Raw genomic sequence first — 20,112 nt, forward strand, 5'->3', positions numbered from 1 at the left:
TAGTGCATTTGTCTCAATGGCAGGTATAATAATGGTGGATTTAATAGAATATAATATTTCAATTTCAGTGTATCTGGCTAACCATGTCTTTTGGCTTTATGTCATGTGTTCATCAATATTAAACTCCTTTTGAATGAAGAATTATTTGAATCTCCTTGCCTCTCAGGAACATGTCTCACTAGCATGAAGATACAGGTTCCTCAGGAGATCCTCTTAGTAACTTGATGGAAGTAATCAAACTATGTATCAGTTTGATACAGAACTTTTTTACCATCCATTCTAAAATCATGAAAAAGGTGCATCAATGAATATCAAGTTTGGTGGTTTTGATTTCTGAATTCACACTGAAGTTAAAAAGGGATTTCTCCTGTCAGATTTCTGTGGTGAGCCAGATCATACAGGTCATAGCATGTATCTGTGGGTTTGCTACTTGAGCAAGGGTGGAGTCAACTGATCTTCTGAAATTTGCTTATGGTTTGAGGTGGTAGCCTTAAAATTTGTTCTGACCAAGTCATTCAAGCATTTCTCTGTAGGTCACCAAAACAAGTAACTCATAACTAAGCCTGAATTATGGGAACTAATGATTCCTTCTACATACCCAGATAAAACTTCCCTCATATGGAATACTTCTCAAAAAATTGTTTTTCCTTTTTTTCACTAACTTTAAGTTTTGAGGAAATTCAGGCAATCATCAGTTTAGGTCAGGCATTTTTATTATAGATTAAACTTTGACTGGGCTGTTAAATTTTGAAACACTGACAGTAATACCATGTGTGATGGTCTTGCCAGCTTTTCTGAGCTTTCAAAAGCTTTTAAGTGCTCTGGTTACCTAAACAGCACATCCCTGATAGCAGTGTCTGCAGAGCAGATGGGAATTACAGCCACAGTGATCATGTAGTAACACCTCCCACAAAAAAAAAAATAGCCTTTGTCTCTGTTATAGCACAAACAATTTATTGGTCTTGGTTGCTATCCTTGAATAGAATAAGATTTAAGAAAACGAAGCCTGCAAAAATTTTTGTCCTTAAAATACTCTCCATAACTCATGCTGTAAGACCTTGGGAACAATATTTTTCTGAGAAAAATTCTCTCATACTAAACTTGCAGTCATTATCTCTATGCTGAATTTATCCTAAGTGTTCTGTGGAAGACATAGGGTTTATACTCAGTGTTTTCAGATTTATAATCACTTCAGGTTATATACAGGTTTCAGCATCTGTTTTTTTTAATAAACTGTTTCCTTGGGACGTCCACATGCTCTTTCAAAACCTTTCTAAACCTTTTCTTTTTCTGATTTTATGAAATTTTGTAATGCCTGGCTTCTCTGGTGGTGAGCAGTTGTGTGACCATGTCCTCAACAGTCACAGATAAGACATGGTCAGGGCATGGATTACAGCCTAGGGTTGTTACAGCCTACACAGACTTTGCATTTCAGTATTTGGAATTAAGACTACAGCAGACACATACTATCAGCATGTAACTGGATGAAAAAAAACTATATCTGTTGTAATAACGGGTGCTTTTTATTTTACTGTCTATATGCATTTGCTTCTCAGAAATTCTGTTGGGAAGAAAAGATGAAACACCTGCTATTTTGTGCTGGTGTTTTTTGTGCTAATGCATTACTAGCTCTAAAACTGAAAAATGAGAACAGTCACATTTCTGTACTCACATGACCCATGGTTGAAATACTGTGAGGAATTTTGTTTTACTGGGGCTTGTTAGTCTGGATTTTATGCATACATTGAAGCTGCATGGAAAAAGCACTTGGCCTTTTGTATAATGTTTTCAGTGATAGGGATTTAAGGGTTTTGGGTTTGTTTTTGTTTTTTTTTTTTTTTGTAAAATTGGAGGATTAAACTCAAATTGGCATTAACAGTTATGTAAAATGTATTAGTCTGTAATTTCCTGGGATTTGTGTTCTACTCATTTGTAATTGCTAGGTCTCTTTATGCAAATAAAGAAGAGTTATTGTGATTGAACTGACCTCGTAGTGAAGTACTGGATGAAATGAGGATTTTTCAGAGTATTAGTTTTTGAGAGAATCTTGAGGAACCATGTGGCAGAATTTTGTTTCAGCTGTTAACTAGAACAGTTTGAACAGTTTGCATTTCTGTAGAGCTGTCTGTAGTCTGAGACAGGTACCTAGAGAGACTCTAAATAAAATACAGACTAGAATTAACATTTCAAAATGTTCTGTACAACGTTTTCTGGAGCCCCTTCTGAAGATGTCACAGATTTTGATAACAGTGGATGCTTAAGGCCACTGTACTGTCAGGTACTTCCTAATGATGAGCTCTATATGCCTCTGTCATCTTCGTTTATTGAGCTGTCTGCACCTGCTGGGGAAGGTGCATGTGTAATGATGGGGAAAATTTTACTGGATATAAATATGGCAGTTCTAGAAGAGTACAATTCTTTCCAAGGTTCTTTTATCCCTCGTGGACATCAAAGGTCTAAACCAGACGGTAAGAAAAATTTTCATCTTTAATTTTACTGTGACCTCTTGTATGAACATTATTGTCAAGGAATCAGGCTATCAGTCCTTGATTTTAGCTCAGCTGAATTAAACTTCTGTTTGCAAATTGCTGCTGCTTTACAGGCAACTGACCATGTTGCTTAGTTCAGAATTTTTTGTACAGAAAGATGCACTTCAAAGATGTTAGAAATTGGGAGAAGAATATCATCAACTTACTAGCATTATAGAGATACCTGTTTCTTTTTTGAATGTCAATACAGCTATTGAAACTGTAAATACCAATGTAATAGGTAAAAATGGACAGAATATAACAAAAAATGCAATAGATTATTAAAGTGAATATTAACTCCTAGTGTTTGGTACCAAGGAAATTAAGACTGTGATTTGCAATTAATTCTGAAGATTTTACTGAACTTGTTGTTACATTTAGAGTTGATAATATTTGATGATAAGTCAATTCAGGGCTACTTTTAAGTGAAACTCTTAACAATGCAAATTGTTTTGTGTAGTCTTACATGATCAGTTTATGTTTAGGTATTCTCAAAGGACAGTTGTCTAGATCAAAACATTTCTAGATAAAAGCATTTCTGCTTAGCAGAAAACATTCTACAATGTTTTTCATGCAGTTTCAGCACAGTTTTTAATCTTGCCCTTTAAGACTCCTATAGGAGTGTTCGAGTTGTTATGTTTTAGATGAGTTTTGTCTCGCCCAGTGTCATGTTTCTGTTTTTGTTTTTTGTCCTGGCCAGTACTAGGTGCCTCCCCCGGAGGTGTTTAAATGCAAGTGTCAGCTATGTTACCCGTTGTGTTGTCTGCTTGTCCTTTCTGATTTTTATATTGCACTGTGAACATAAGGCTTGTTGGTTCTTTCTGAATGCAGTTATGAAAAAATAGTGTCAAAACAAAATTCAAATTTATCAAAGTCTAATTATACTTTTTTATCATCTGCCCAGTAAGACTGTGTCTTTAGTTCATTTGTTAGCTACTGGGTCCTAACTCACAGGGAAGTAAAGAATGTTTTCAAACTATTTCTGGCCAAACTGGTTTTAAATGGCCTGCTTAATCTCATTCTTCCAAAACTGAAATTACTTACCCTTTTTGTAGGTTTCTATAAAAATACACCGGTGTGTATATGTATGTATATGATAAACGCGTAAGTTGCGTCTTAGCATTTAAGTACTGCTATCATGTGCTTATGTCTGGAATTATCTTCTGTCAAAGCTAAAAACCTGAGTGGAATATGTACTAGGTACGTTAGTTTGCTAGCATTATGCAAGTAACATAATATTAAGATGCTTAAATTAGCAGGAGTATAATTCAGATGCATTTTAAATAACTAGAATAATAATTCAGAATTATTTAGAATTAAAAGCAAAGTTTGAGAATGTATGTGAAACACAAAGATTACAAACTGTATTTCTAGTGCTCTTTTTACTGTCTCTGCAAGCTGTTTCTTATCTGGGACTTCACTGTTTTGAAAACTAGTCAAAATGTGAGATATAAGAAATCCTGAATAGTTCCACAGATATTGTCCTGTATTTAAAGACAGTAGTGTGTCCAGAGCAGACTTTTGAAGCCGTTGTGATGTTCAGGTTGTGTGTGTGTGTGATGGCAGAAAGCATTCCCACTTGGGGTTTGTTAAGGGAAGGTTCTATCTCCTGAAGGATCAGTTTAGTGTGCTGCCCAGGTAATGGCCTGCTGGCTCTTTGGGTCTAACTGTTCATGAGAGTTACATCTTTGATCTTATCTAGGATTGTAGCTATGTTGTATCTTAATGTGTCTCATCATTCCAGGTGTTCTGTGCATGTTGCAAAAAACAAGTTGTAGTTCAGAAAATATTCCTGTTGCTCTGCTCTAGCAACATGTGTTTTTTTTAAATCAAATATCTTGGTTTATGCATCTGACATCCAGAACCCATCTGGATGCATGTGGAGCTACAGCTAAAGTACAAGTATTCTACAGGTCAAAAAAAAAACCTCCCAAAGTTTGTGGATTGAACGTGGCATTGGTGAAACACAGTACTAAAAATACTGTACTTTACTTTCACAGGCCCCAGTCTACCAATGGCAACTGTTGATATCAAAAACCCAGAAATTACAACTAACAGATTTTATACTCCACAAGTCAACAATATTTCATATACCAAAGAAAAGAAGAAAGGAAAAACTAAAAAGAGAAGATTGACAAAGGCAGATATTGGAACTCCATCTAATTTCCAGTAAGTATGTTCTTGAAATTGAGTTTGGTTTTGGATGGGTGGGAGTTTTGTTGCTTGGAGTGGTGGGAAGGGATGTTGGCATTTTGCTTTTCTGATTTTCTTTTTTTTGTGTCAATTACATTTGAAAATGGCCACCTCTTGAACCTGTGTATCCTGAACTAAGTAAATGCTAGCTGGAATGCTGTGGGGTTTAAAAGAAGGTTAGCTTATACACAGATGAGGATTTTCCTGCAGCTGTGAACAACTGAAAGTAACTTGCTATTGAAAATCAGCTTAGAAAAGACTTCAGCTGCATAGAGGTGCCTTATTGAGGTTGTCAGCTCAGTGAACACTCATTCAACCTCAGTGGTCAACTCTTTGACACTGTGGTTCCTACACCTGCACATACTCAGCTGTGCATTGTCATGTGAAATACACATTTGTGTCCTGACTTGTCATAACTGCAGAAATTACTTACCATGATTTCATCTTTGGCTTTCTGTTTACAGGCTTTCTGTTGTGTAGGCTAGGACCTGTACCTTGTGATCAAAGTACAGCATGCATCCTTCAGAAATTTTTCCTATTGTCATTTCTTATGTATCTTTAATCTTTTAGAGCAGTTACGATGTACCACTTTGAGCTCCCCTTTCATAAAACTTGGTTTTGGTCACTTTACTCAATTAACTGTTGCTTTCCTGAACATTAATTGTTGCAATAATCTTCTGCCTTTTAAAATAAATGTACTTTATTTGCTGAAGCAGCAGGAACTTAGAGCTTGAGTTAGTTACAAGAGAAATTAGTTTCTGTGAAGCATGAGAAAAGCACTGTGAAGTTTACATGCCAAGTGAATGTCTTATTCTTTTGAAGTGGTATGTTGCATCATTAAACTGATGTGTTTTCCCAGAATATAATTGCATTAAAGTAATGTTGACATTACTAGTTACAGTAACATTACTGCACAGTGTTTTGGAAAAATGCTCTGTAGAATGGGATAGCGGATGGAATATAAAAGAAGTGGGCTAAAACACTTCCCTAAACAAATTTTGCTTAGAAAATTCAGGCATCAACCTTGTTCTTACTGATCTGAGTATCAGTGAAGTGCTGCATCTGTTAGTGTCACTTGAATGGAAAAATACAGAAAAGAAGAGTGAGGGAAACAAAACTGAAGAGTGCTTGGTAGCTGGTCATTGTTGTGACTGTAGTGATGTAGACTTGAGCATATGTGGACAAAATTTGCGTTACCCTGTCAGACCTCTGTTAGGAATTTGTGGAAGGGGTTGTGCAGCAGCATAGATAGAAAATTACTTCAAGACTTTTGTTTATGAAGTCTATCAGACTGTGACTTAGAGAAGCTGAGAGTAAGGTGATAAAATACTTAATGACATTCAAACAAAAGATATGTTCCAGTGTCATATAATGTAAATTTAAATTGTAAATGGTGACCCTTTACAAAAGAAGTCTGTTGAAAGTCCTTTTGGCTTGAGGTCTGTTTAAGTCTCCTGTAGACTGCAACAGATATGTGTCATCTTAGTATGTAAGATACTTTAACTGCTGATTTTGTACAAACATACGGAAACTGGCATTTGGTATTGTTAGGGAAATAAGCCAGTAGGATAACTTGTGTCACTTGTGCTATGATACCTGTGAAGACTAACATGGTCACTGTTTATGCCAGATCAAAGTTGCAATCAGTAGATAAAATTTTTTAATGTCTTCTGTTAGGCAGATACGGAGTTTCAGCATTTTGAGAAAAAAAACAACAGTCTGTACTCAAAACGAATGGAACTTATTACTGTATACATTCTTCTAAGTAGCATAAGACTTGGAGTTATCTGATAATATGTATTTGTATTGAAAAGATCTGAAAAACGTGTGTTATAGTCAGTGTGTACAAGTAATTTATCATACTTGAAAGGGTGAAAAATGAACAAAAAATAATGCTAAAACTATGGCATATAAAACTTCAGTGTCAATTCAGTGCACTAAATTGAGTTACATGCTCACAACCTCTTAAAAGAGCATCCCAAGTCACACAGATGTGCACAAATGAATGGGTAAGATCGTATTAGTGGTAAACCAATGTCAATTTATATATGCCAGGTTAATACATTGTGATCAGCTGTGAGAATTTCCTGGTAGGAAATGCATTCCTAATTAATGTGAAGCAAGCTGTATCATAGCATTCAGAATTCTGTAAACAAATCATCCTGTATTTTGGTAGTTACTTAAAGGCATTTAAATAATTAGGCAAAATAGGTTTTTCTTTTTTATGGCATAATTTCACTCTAAACCAAGCCTTTTTCTTTTCTTGCTTCTTAAAATGTATAGTTTACTAGTCATAGTTATACCAAAACCAAAACTTGATCATTGTACTTCAGTATTTTAATGAAGAAAACTTGTGCTGCTGATAAAAACAGCAAGAATACAAGGTCTGTTGTGCAAGGCACTGTTTAACAGCAGCCAAACAGCCTTAGTAATTTATCAAGTGTAGCCTAGACTGCATTGGCTACTAACAGCTGACCTGGTGTTTTTTATAACTCTGAGCTGAACTTCCTGAGAACTGTATCTTCCTTCCAGAAGTGTGTGAAAAGAATCACTAAACATGGATTCCTGGTAACATTGTGGTTCTCTTTTCCATATCCAATAGCAGTATTGTCAGGTAGCTTGGAGGGGCACAAAACTGATCTGTGTTCTAACTGGTTATAGCATCACATAAAATAATACTTCAGTAGCCACATGAAATGGCTGCTAGAAGCTTAGGAAGATGGCAGCTGAAAACAGTCCTGCCTTATCTTAGAAAGATGTGAATGAGAAAGCAGTGATACGCACAGTGGTGACAGGGAGGATGAGGCTTTCCAGCTGCCTGGCACTGAAAAATTTGGCAATAGCTCAAGGTCCAGTTGCTGTGTAAAGGCAAAACTACTCCTTGATCTCTGAGCAGCATCATTATCCATATGCGCCACAGGGTGGCATGAAGCCTTCATGTTTTGCCACAGATTGTAACGTAAGGAGAGAAATTCTCCATTTTGTCTTCTGGACATGAGACAAAAAGTGAAAATAAAGACATTTTACTATTCCATTCTCAAGTGCGGGTACTGAGGAATAAGAATTATTTAGAAGCTGGTATCTCTGGTTATCTTGGTGTCCTCTTATTTTAGTTAACATGATCCTTTTATGCTGATTAAATGGACTTTTCTCCTTTTTTTAGACACATTGGACATGTTGGTTGGGATCCAAACACAGGTTTTGATGTAAGTAATTTAATAAGTTGCTGAAGACAATGATTTAAACTTTAGAAACTTTTTGCACTAAAGATTTGCATTAAAGAACAAGTTAACTGTACATTAAATGGTTACAAATTGGGATTTATGATGTGATTTAAACAGAGGGATGTTGGAATAGAATGGAATAGCAAGGGGGACTGAGGGGGGAAAGATTCAAAACCTTCAGTTTTTCATGCAGGGTACTTACTTCTCCTAAAGTAGTACTTTCTGACTTGAAAAGTCAACTCAGAGACCTATACATCACTTTGCTGTTCCTTTTAACTATATGGTTTGTTGGTATTTTTTTTTCCCCTAATATAAATGATAGTTTTAAAATATCTCCACATTCCAAGCTACTTAAAACCAATGTATCTCACTTGCAGGTGAACAACTTAGACCCAGAACTGAAAAATCTCTTTGATCTGTGTGGAATTTCAGAGGCTCAACTAAAAGACAAAGAAACTTCAAAGGTCATATATGATTTCATTGAGAAAACAGGAGGTGTGGAAGCTGTTAAAAATGAGCTGCGCAGACAAGGTGGGATTCCTTTCACTTCCATGTAAAAATTAAAATTAAAAATTAACGGTATTTTTTGCCTTAAGGGTTAGAGTAGAAACTGTTGATGGTGAGCAGTTTTTGATTCTCTTCTCTGGGCTTCATGTCACTGCAGTTGCACTGGATCATGTTTCCATACAATCATGTTTCCATACACTCTACACTATGTAAAAACGTTCAGGCATGACCCATGAGAGTACTTGTCCCTGAGGAATAAGGATATTGATGCCAATTAAGTAATTTCCAGTAGCACTTAGTCTGAATGCAAAGTTCCACAGTATGTTTGATACAGCTTTTTCAGACTGTGTACGTTAAATATTTATTTATAATCTCAATCTTATAAATAAATGAAAGTGTTGGAAGACATAATGCTGTTGTCAGCTGTATTGATAGTAGATGGCTGTCAGATGTGTGCTGCCTGTTTACCCTGGCAGAACTCTGTAGAGAGCCTTGAAACAGTGACAGACCTGCAATTTTTATATTTTTTGAAGTTAATTTTTTTCTAATTTGAAATAAAAAATACTAGTTTTGAGCACGCTTATGCTGGAAAAAATTCTCAAATAAGCTGCTGCCTGCCTAACCTTTAAATGTGACCTCAGCTGATGCATTATCTAGTGGAAGATAGCAAGTCAGTTTCAAATTACACTGCCAGTGTCAAACTTTCAAAAATTTGCTTAGAGCTCTTCTCAAGAGAAAAATTAATTATAACAGTTTGAAAGCAGTGAGTAAGTTGTTCAGTGACTCAAGAGATACAGAATTGGGGTACAATGACTTGTTACATTTATTTCTTAGGTCCGCCTCGGTGCAGCGGTATGTACTTGTGCTGGCATATGCTTCAAAGTATCCATGCTGTTGTGTGATTTCTTTCATAGATGATACCTTAACCTGTTTGAATGCAATATTAAAAATTATGTTTGAACTTCTTAGTTAAATTGCAAACAAAACTCCCAATTATGAGTTTTTTTCTCAGTAAGAAATCTGTCACCTTCTCTATAGAATAAACTCAGTTTAAATGTTTACAAGGGTGTTGATCCAATATTGCTAACTTTAAAACTACATTGAGAAGACTTGCTTTGTAGTCTTATGACTAGCTGAAAATATTTTTTAAATGCCTATTTTTCTATGTTTTTCTATGTTGTATGTGTTAACTTCACATTATGACCATTTGCATGTATGCAATTAAAAGAAAAACTGCCTCATCTATAATATGCATGATGATAATGTACCTCTGTGCTTTTTTATAGAGGTAGATAAAATATTCCAGTATTTCAGTGGGTTTATCCACTACTCTGTTATTAGATGTATGGGCTTGACTGCTGTTTGAAGTGCTCTTCCTCAACTGAAAAACATTTTTCTGTGTTTATTGCAAGAATTTCTGTGCTTACATATTCACCCTGCTAGCATGCTGACTAGAGGGTTGCAGAAAAGCCATTCAGCTGAGATGGAAATTATTTTCCTGTTTTCCCTGCCCTTTCCCTAGTTTTGGTACTGGTGGTTATTTTTTTGGTGACAGTACCATCTATAGATAATTATACAAATTTTATTGTTAATATCAGTGTACAGATTAGTGTGCATTTATAAAAAAACTAAATTTATTTTCTTGCTTTGCTTGTACCATCTGTTTGAGGGGGAAGGGAGAGAGAGGGTAAGTTAATAGTGCTCTCCCCTTGCTGCTCCTCCCTCAATTTACTACAGCTGAGTGCAGACAGGCAGAATGCTGTTCCCACATATTGGATGTGGCATATCTCTCTAGTTATAATGCGAATAAACTATTTCCCCCCAGGAAAACCTAAACCTTGTGTTAGAAATCTAGGGAGAGTACAGACCCTGGAGCCCCGACCGCGTTTTTCTCAGCGTTGCAAAAACCCGTCTGCAGCGCTAGGCGGGCTGTGGCCCTTGGTAACACCGCCCTCCAGTGGCCCTAAGCGGAACTACAACCGTGCCAGCCAAAAATGGCACTTGTAAAATCAAGAATGTTAGCAGTATGTCTCTTGGAAAATACATGGCATATCAGATCCAGTACTCTCTGTGTTGTTCTTGTGAAGGGGTAGAAAAAAAACTCAGCAACTCGTGGAACTTAAGAACAAAATACATGATTTTAAGAGTTGTATCTTTTTCTAAAGGTAAGCAGGGAAGGAGGCATTCAGGTATTAGTGACTCCTGCTTCCTCAAAATCTTATTTTTATGGATGTTCCCTATTCTATGCAGTGCAGCCAGACTGCTTTCTTTGCCAGTAACGTGAAGGGAATAATAGAACAGGTAGAGAAGTATCTTCTTGAGTGTAATACCGCTTTTGTTATAAAGGCATGTGAAATCAAACATTAATTTTATAATCCAGGTGACATTATACAATGGCACCTGGATTATTAAGTAGTTATGTGTAGCAACCACACAACCTAAAGTACCATGAGCCATTAGATGTTTAATGGAAGAGGAAGTGAAACAGTGCTACTTAAAATGCCATTAGCAGAGCAAGTACATTTCAAGGCCACTTCACAGAGAAATGATCCTGTGTGTAGCCCTGAAGTTGTTTCCTTTTGACAGCCCCTGCCATAAAGATACTGTTGGAAGTAATTTTCAGTAAAAGACACTAAGAGTCAGTTTATGCTGCATTATAATGCATTAGTGATGAGGAGGAGGGGGTTGTTACTAGAAAATACTACTTTAAAAAATGCTTGATTCTGTAATTACTTAAAGGATAGATTAGAAAGTGGAAATTCTGTATTTCACTTTAAGTGTATTTCTGAAAAGTTTTTCTCTTTTGTTGTGTCCTAGCTCAACAAAATTTTACAGGATTCTTATGAACTTTAATCAGTCATGCTGTCTTGTATCTGCTTCCTGCAGTGATTGACTCTTTTACAAAATACACGCCTGACATAGGCTTTGTTTCGCTTGGTTTGCCCTATAGGCACAGCTTATATTCAGCTGTATCCATTTTAATCCAGAATTGGTAAAATTTGCACAGGCACAGAGATCCTTGCAAAAGGCAAGGCACAGCCTGTGTTCTTTTTCTGCTGGTCTCTGAAAGACTTTCAGGTGTTGAGTAGCAGGTAATTCAAAGTTGTTTTGTTTCATTTCAGCTCCACCTCCGCCACCACCGTGCAGAGGAGGACCCCCTCCACCTCCACCCCCCCCTCCCCATAGCTCGGGCCCTCCTCCTCCCCCTGCTAGGGGCCGAGGGGCGCCGCCTCCCCCTCCTTCAAGGGCTCCCGCCGCAGCGCCTCCGCCCCCGCCTCCATCCAGGCCGGGTGCGGCGGTGCCGCCGCCTCCGCCCAACCGCGTGTATCCTCCGCCGCCGCCCCTGCATTCCTCGGCCGCACCCCCCGGCCCTCCTCCGCCCCCGCCGCCGCCGGCAAGCGGCTCCACTGCTCCTCCGCCCCCTCCGCCTCCTCCGCCCCCTCCTGGTCCTCCTCCACCGCCCGGCCTTCCTTCAGAGGTTGATCACCAGCTTCCAGTTCCTGCGGGAAACAAAGCTGCACTCTTGGATCAAATCAGAGAAGGAGCTCAGTTGAAGAAGGTAGAACAGAACAGTCGACCAGTGTCCTGCTCAGGAAGAGATGCACTGCTAGACCAGATACGACAGGGTATACAGTTGAAATCTGTGAGTAAAAGCTGTTTTGCACCCAGGTTCCCTTGGGACATGCAAATGCAGTGTGATCAGTAAAATGTGGCTCTGCTTTGGGGGCTGGATCGTAAGTTTTAGAGTTTCTGAAGCCATGACTAAACAGTAGTACTAGGAAAATGCAAAGAACACACATTTGCTGTAGATGAGTTTTGGGGCATGAAATTACCCTTTCAAACTCAATTCTCACTTTTGAGTAAAATCCCTAAATCCTACAATGATGATGTCATAGTATCATGATTGTACAGAACTTTTGCAAGGGTTGTGAAAAGATTGATGCTTTCCTGACTATTCAGTTAAATAATCTAAACTGCAGGAGATGAGTTTAGGAGTAACAGTAGTAGAAGGCAAACACTAGATTAATTAATTTGTTTTTATTTTCATCTTAAGATGGACCTGTGTTCTGCAAATATTGAGGCTTGTAAGAAGGTGTCTGCTTGTGTTTTGACAAGTGCTGCCCATAAGAGATGCCGTAGCTGTCCCTGCTGCAGAACAGGCTATTACTGTTTCTTACTGATGTCAATGATTATCTTAAATAATCTCTTAAAAACTATTTTGCCTGTTGATACTTATTTTTTGCCACTCCGCTGCACTCAAGGCTTCTGTTGTAAAGTGTAAGGGTGTGTTCATATTTATTTGCCATTAGAGGTAGGCATTATCAAAGTTCATTACTTCAGAAGGGATTATCAGCCCAAAGCAAACTCAGTTTACAAACCCAAGCAATGAAAATTATTTTGTGGTCTATTCCAAAGATAAAATAAATAATGGTTATGCAGCCATACAAGTCATGCCTGTACAACCATATTAAGAAGCTTTCTTTTAGATGAGTGTTCATCAAAGCTTAAATATTTAAACTCTGGTATGGCTACAGTTCTGTTATATGGTTAAAAAGTTGACTATTTTTACTAAAGATTTTGCAGTTTGAGCTAAAGGTTCCACAACAAACTGTTCCACACTTTCTCCTGGTGGAAAATAAACTCAATAATCATACAAGGAAGTTTTGTCTCAAAATACAGAGGTTCTGCTTTGCTAATTGCTTCTTTCTATTGTAACCCTTTTTCCTAGGTATCTGATGGTCAGGAAAGTGCACCACCTACACCTGCACCCACCTCAGGGATTGTAGGTGCATTGATGGAAGTTATGCAGAAAAGGAGCAAAGCCATTCATTCTTCAGGTGTGTCTGATGGAAATTTCTGACCTCACAGTGTCAGGTTTTCAAGAGTTAACGCTTCTATTTATTGTAAAATGATGGTGGAGAAAAGCATGGATTCCAGCAAATAGTGCAGGGCAGACTGCCCTTGGCAGTGCCCTGGTGATGGGCTGAATGGTTCCTTCATGCTGCTTTGACTTACTGGGGTTTAGCAACTCGCAGTAATCCTCTACTGAGTTACTAAGCAAGGTTAATATTCTTAGAAAAACATTTCTGTTGTTGTTGCAACTGATTTGTTTTTGTTTACCAGCTGTCTGATGAAATAAGTGGTCAAAATCTTGTGGAAGAAAGTTTTTGGTGCTTTCTGTTTGTTGACACTAAATCTCTTGCCATCATTCAGCTCCTGTGCTGTCAGTTCTGGTGGGCTTTGGCTGCCACCTCCTGGATAAGCAGTGTTACTTGACCAGGTTTCTGCCAGGACTGAATCAACTTCCCATGCTTAAGTGCTGGGAAAAATAAGGACTGCAAGAGGATTTGCATTTCTGAAATACCAACTTGTAATAAATGTAGTTGAAATTGCAGTTCAGTAGCTGCAATGCAGCTGTTTGGGTACATCTATTCTGCTTAGGCTTTGGTACATTTCTGGAGCTTGCCTTGCTATCAGAACTGTATATGCAATCTACTGAGCATCTCACCAAGAGCACTATGGTTTGTTGATATGCTGCCCTATGTGGTAATTGCCAATTTTGGTACTTAACAAAAATTAAATACCTGAAGGGGAGGTAAATGCTCCCTTACAGTTTCTTCCTATGGGAAGGAAATTGTCTTGTCCAACAAATAAGTAGTTTAATTTCATCAGAGTAAATTTTTAAATGATGCATATAAAAAAAGTGGAAGGCTGAATAAAGTCAGCAAGCATTGACTTTGAAATTGATGTTCATTACACAGCTTTGAGTATTCTGGTATCCACAATGATCTTTAGCTCACTAGACCTTTTTTGGAGGGCTGATTTTTTTACCTGCTTGTAAAGTAAACAAATTCCATTATGTAACAAACCTGGGGAAGCAGTTTTTACATTCCAGAAATTAATCTGTTCCTGAAGTTTAACACCCAGTCTGGAACAAGCTGAACAAGCTGGCAACTTGCACATTCTTTAAGCAACAGTAATAAATAGTAACTGTTAAACAAGAACTTGTGATTCTTGTTCTCTTTGTGAACAAAATGCATTTTTCCTTTGTGGAGAAAAGAGTGAGTAAAGAAACAAATTAGATTTAACTTCCAGCTAGTAACTATCTGAACTGGATGTCATGTCTAGCAATCTTAAAACAGAGTATTACTAAATGTATTGTCATGACCTTGAAGTGATGGTTCTCTTTTCAGAAAATTGTGATAGAAATCAGTAATACTTTGATCATGTTAATTCTGTGCATGCAAGTGACTTGCTTTTCCTATCTTACAGATGAAGATGAGGATGAAGATGATGAAGAAGACTTTGAGGATGATGACGAATGGGATGATTGATCATATATTATTATATATATATTTTTTAAGGTGAATGATATACTAAACACTGCTTTCTGTCTATGGATTCTGTAAAATTATCATGTAAATGTTCTACCAATTTGCTGTATATTTTTGTTGCCTTTTGCTTTTTTTATTAATCTGTGCAATACCTCATTTAATCTGTAAAGGTTTGTCATAATCCTCTACAAAGCTACTCCCTGTTAATGTGTGCAAGTTTACACCTGGATGATAATGTACATGTGAATACTTTCCATTCCATCAATAAGGGAGTTTAAATGTAACATGTGAGACTGACAAAAACCTTAATGTAATTTAGTTATAATGCAAGAAGGAAAACACTATTTTCATACCCTACTTTTTCTGTATCTAAATTTTCTTATTAAAGCCTAGTATAGCACTATGTTCTTTAAGTGATGCAGCTCTTAGTTTATTTAGCCCCTTGATTTCAAATGAAATGCTGTATGAATGTTGAGGCTGATTTATACTATTGCATGGTTTCAAATACATCAAAACATTGCAGGTCAAATCTTAGCAGTATGCTTTACATAACACAAAAGCACTGCAGAAATGCACAGCTAGTTGTGAAAATTACCTTGTCCTAACTATAGTACTGACTGCTATTGAACAGCAGTAGAAATTAAATTCTTCAATGGGGACCTCTATCTGAAGTTAAACAGGGTGGCTCTGTACTGTCATAGTGGTAAATGCAACTTCGATGCAAACAAGTTCAACTTTTGGTTGGTTTTGGTTTGGGGTTTAGGGAGGGTTTCTGGGGGATTTTTGGGGGGTTGGATTTTGTTGGTTGGGTTTTTGGGTTTTTTTCCTTCCCTGCTCTTACTTTCAGAATGAAGATGTCTAAATTACTGAGGGCTGTACTGGAGGCTGGCAATCGCTACAGTTTGATCTATTTTTAAAATCAATTTTTTGTGGTTTTTAGGCTGAAGGGCTGCATTTAAGGCTTGCTTCAATAGCATTTAATTACTTTTTAAAATTTGTAGGACATTGGTGTACTAATAAACACAAGTGGTATTACTTTGCAGTCTTTGCTTTATGGTACACAGCAGATGCTGAAACACCAATCCTACATCCTGTAGGTTGGAAAGTCTCATAAACTCAGAATTATGCACTATGGAGTGTAAAGTACTGAACTTTATGGCAGTATTTTGTCTTCATATGTTGGCTTTAAGACCAAGGGTTGTGATGAAGATCAAGAACCTGATTCACAAGAATAGTATTTGAATAAGTGGACAGAACATGGGATTTTCATTTCACAGCTTGCACATTTATATACATTGTACTTTGTAGTGCAGTAAACATTGGCACATCTGCCTATTATGAAGTACTAATCTATGCTAAGTGGGTATTTAATATCTGCAGCATTAATTACTGTACTTACTGTAATTTTCAGGTAGAAAATCTTTTTAAAAACCACGTTATCGGACACAGAATGTTCGTTAAAGTCAGTTACATTTGAGTGTAGTTAATGCATAGTGTCCTGGGTCTTTGACTGTAGTCAGGGTATCAAACAAAATTTAAGTTATCAGAAAAGTATTGACTGAAACCCAGTGTTGACCTGATCTTGACAGGCTGGACCTGCATGATATGGCTTGGATTTCTAACCCAGTTATAACCTAGTCTTTAGCAAATTAATTTAGTCGTAGGAGGAGAAAAGAAAGTTGCTGAAAAGTAGTGGGAGAGGTAAGGTTGTAGTTAAATTATTCAGAGGATGCTAACTTCTTTCCAAGAGTAATTTAAGCACATAACTTGAGGAAAAAAATTGCCAAGTGGTCTCATTTTCTTGCAGCAACTTTCTCATTGGCCTCTGCTGCTGGAAACACTTCCTGCTAGCTTTGCTGCTGTAATGGCTTGAGCTTTGGATCAAGTGCAAGTGCAGCCTCATGTAGCTAATGGCAGTGGAGTTAGCAACTTGTGTATAAGGAAAATATTTGTATGGCTTTCATATAACTTCTGGCACTGCACTCTTATTGCATATAGGGCATTTTAAAATTAAGCAGATGAGGCCTAGAGGTTTTCCTAACATGCTACTTACTAGATATGTTTAGCTGTTATGTTCCCAGGATTGGAATTTCTGTAATATAGTTAATAATTAAGCATTACAGTTCATTAATCAAATTTCTATTCTGGATTTTGGGAATTTGAAGTTGCATTATTGAATAAAACTTTGATTTGTAGATACTGGCCAAAGAAAGTTTTTGGGTTTTCTATTTCTTCATATAAAAAGTACACTCACACCTGTGGTGTCCAGGTTAATATTTCCTTTCCAGTAGTGTTTGTTCATGATAAATTTCAGGCATACAGACTGCGATGGCAGTTAAGTTAGTCATAGCTGCATGCTTCAGCACTGCCACTTTTGCTCCAAGCAGAAGACAGCATTTCATGATACTGGTGCATTGTTGCTAAACATTGTAATGAAGGCCTCTTATATATTCTGGTTAATTGACTGTCCAGATAGCCTTAGCAATTAACAAAATAGCATGAGGCTTTTGTATCTCAACACTCTATGTGCATAGACAATATCAGCTAGCCACTTGTACGTATGAAATTCCTAAGAACTTCTCAATCATTCAGTTTTCCATTTATCAAACTGAAATTTTTAGTATGTGAATTTTTGAAATGTACAGTGAATAGGATGTTGCACTGGTGGCAATTCATCATGAAGCATAATAAAATTAATTTGACCCAACTAGCGTAAAACTGTGTGGTTTTTAAGTGCTGATTGCGGCACAGGTTTTAAAATAGATCTGTAGATTGATGACACACTTTAAAAGTGACTTTGGCCACCTGGCCAAGTTCACAAAGCAGTAAATAGTCACTGTCAAATCGCAGAAGTTTCATGTCTCTGGAAAGTTGGATTGTGCTGTTGAGTAAACACAATGAGCAAGAATGTGACACCCCGTCCTCCTGGCAGATCTCACCGCTGCTAAGCAGCCTCCTTGGAAACGGCTACTGCTGCAGGCAAGTGCCATAAACCAGCAACATTTCAAGGTCAAACATCAAACAAACATGGGATCATTAATAAACATTCTAGAAGAAGTTCTAAATAATTAACTCTTGTCAGTGGATGCTCTAGCTGAACCTGGATTATACAGAGGTAAATCTTTGTCCTGCACATTACAGAGTTTGAGTTCAGGATATTTCAGAAGTTTGCTTCTCTCTGCTAAAGCATCTGAAGAGTCCAGCATTTCAAACTGTTACCTGGTGTACACTTTGTTTTGGTGTTTAGTGCTTATCTGATTTCTCAGCGTTAAGCACGGGGCAAAGTTGGAATTGTTCTTTGGAGGATGAGCTGAGGTATATAATCATTTCCACTTCATAAGCAGAAAGTCAAAATACGATTTTGAAAGGAGCCCTTTTTTCCCAAGATTCTTGTGAGGAGGAAAAGGGAGGAAAGATCCTATTGCTTTTAAGACTGTTAGCAGTCCACTGAAACAGCCTTTATCTAATCATTAGAGGAATTCTTGGTCTAATTAAAGTTCCTGAAGCTTAAGTACAGTGATAAGCAGCTTTATTTATAGAAAAGTGAAAATGGTTCAGGGAAGCTTAGACGATACTCAGCCTTTGTCTCTCAAAGGACCAGTGTTATCCTCTAGCAGTGCAGTAAGGACTCCTGTTGCTATGTATTTGTTTCATGCCTGGAATTTTCTTGAGTGAGAAGATGGAAAGGATGGGGTAGTAAGAACTAGAATGTGAGCTGGGAAGGTTTAACACCATGTTTTAACTACCTTGTCAGTGACTCTAGCCTGACAAGTCTAAGACAGTCTTTGAAAGTTTGAGGATGTTTATCCCGTTGTGAAGGAGCCTTTTTGGTTTGTTTTTTTAATTGCCAAATTGTTATGTCTTGTGTGTTATATTGTGCTTGAAAAAAAATAAAACATTGGTTGTTGGAAATCACAGGTTTGGAAACAATTCAGATACATGTTGAGGAATAGAATCATTGCCCAAATATAATTAGTGGGATGTTTTTCTGACAAATTTTATTTTATGCTGAATTTTACAGTATTTGCAGGTGTAACCTGCTAAAATGAATTAGAGTAGTAATTTTTCTGTTACTCAAATTTTTCTCTTACATACTTTTAAATAATAACTGCAAGACTTACCCATTTATGAACAGTGAAATTAGGAAGTTTTATATCCTACATTATTGTGGGGTTGGTCTGGGTTTTTTTTTAATCTATTATTATCAAAAAATATACTTTATGGCCTTTTTCCTTGTGCTCTGAAGGGTTTTTGGAGTTTCTCTGGAGGGAAATTCTTGAGCCATTACTTCATGTGTGTGCTTTTTCCTCCCTGAAGCTTAATCATCTTGAGTTTGGTTGCTTGTGCAGTATGAATTCTAAATTTATTACTTAAGGACTAGATGAGGAAGTGCAAGTTTTGCTTGACAAACAACCATTAGCAGCTGGTGTTTTTTTTTGCTTAAAAACAGCTATTATCAGCTACTATATTTTTGTATGTACCACTTTGGGAACACAATGAAATCTGATGTTTAAAGCTTAAGAAATAGGATAATGGTTGTATCATATAATATATCAGACACAAAGTATTTGCTTAAATGACATTGGCAGGAACAGAGATTTGGGAATTGGCTCTTCTGGATGTTGATGCCAAAAACCAGGGAGCTGCTGGAGCATCTGAGCTGGATTTGGAGCACTGTTGGTAGATGGGTCATTCCCAGATGCTTGGGATTCAAGGAGCATGGACTGACAAACTGTTGAGAAGCTTGCACATTTTCTATTCTCTTTCTTTTTTGGCTAATACTACAGAGTAATAGTCCTTTGGACCTAAGCGGTGCTTATTTAATAATCAAGAGAAGTAATCCTCAGAATATAGTCACTCAGAATTACGGCTCTCCAACTGGCAGCAGAGAATCTGGCTTTATTTTTAAATAAAGTATTTAAAAATAAAGTACTATTAGTACTATAAATACTACTAGTATTTAATCCCTAGAGAATATGTTACTGAAACACACCTGCTGTGTCAGGTAAGAAGTGGATAGGAGTTTTTGGAGAGCAAACCTCTCTGCTCTCATTTGTGTTCACAGTGCTCAGGCCTGCAGTGGTTAGAAGAAAAACAGCATGAAATAATTTTGTAATGTTAAAGGATCTCTTTTGTACTGTAGGATCTTCTATGCTTGCCTTACAGGAGCTGTGATACTCTTCGGACTCTTACTGCACTCATGTCCTGGATAACTCGGATGTTTTCACTTCTCAGCCCTTACTACTTGACCATTCTTGTCTTCACTAACAATGCCCCTAAACCTCCTAGAATACAGTTAGCACAAATACCTTCAGCGGCTTTCAG

The 20,112-nt window shown here is 37.3% G+C and overlaps 1 protein-coding gene across 1 annotated transcript in view; it reads left to right on the forward strand.

The window, feature by feature from the left end:
• WASL (WASP like actin nucleation promoting factor) overlaps positions 1–17,505 on the forward strand; it is a 50,445-nt gene extending 32,940 nt beyond the window's left edge. The window contains exons 6-11 of the mRNA XM_059471836.1: positions 4,529–4,697; positions 7,885–7,927; positions 8,323–8,476; positions 11,575–12,095; positions 13,182–13,290; positions 14,726–17,505. Coding sequence (XP_059327819.1) covers positions 4,529–4,697; positions 7,885–7,927; positions 8,323–8,476; positions 11,575–12,095; positions 13,182–13,290; positions 14,726–14,787 — 1,058 coding nt within the window. The 3' untranslated portion in view covers positions 14,788–17,505. The remainder of the gene's footprint in view (positions 1–4,528; positions 4,698–7,884; positions 7,928–8,322; positions 8,477–11,574; positions 12,096–13,181; positions 13,291–14,725) is intronic.
• Positions 17,506–20,112: the final 2,607 nt, after the last annotated feature.

The sequence above is a fragment of the Ammospiza nelsoni genome, chromosome 5 (genome assembly GCF_027579445.1).
Source record: "Ammospiza nelsoni isolate bAmmNel1 chromosome 5, bAmmNel1.pri, whole genome shotgun sequence".
Lineage (NCBI taxonomy): Eukaryota > Metazoa > Chordata > Aves > Passeriformes > Passerellidae > Ammospiza > Ammospiza nelsoni.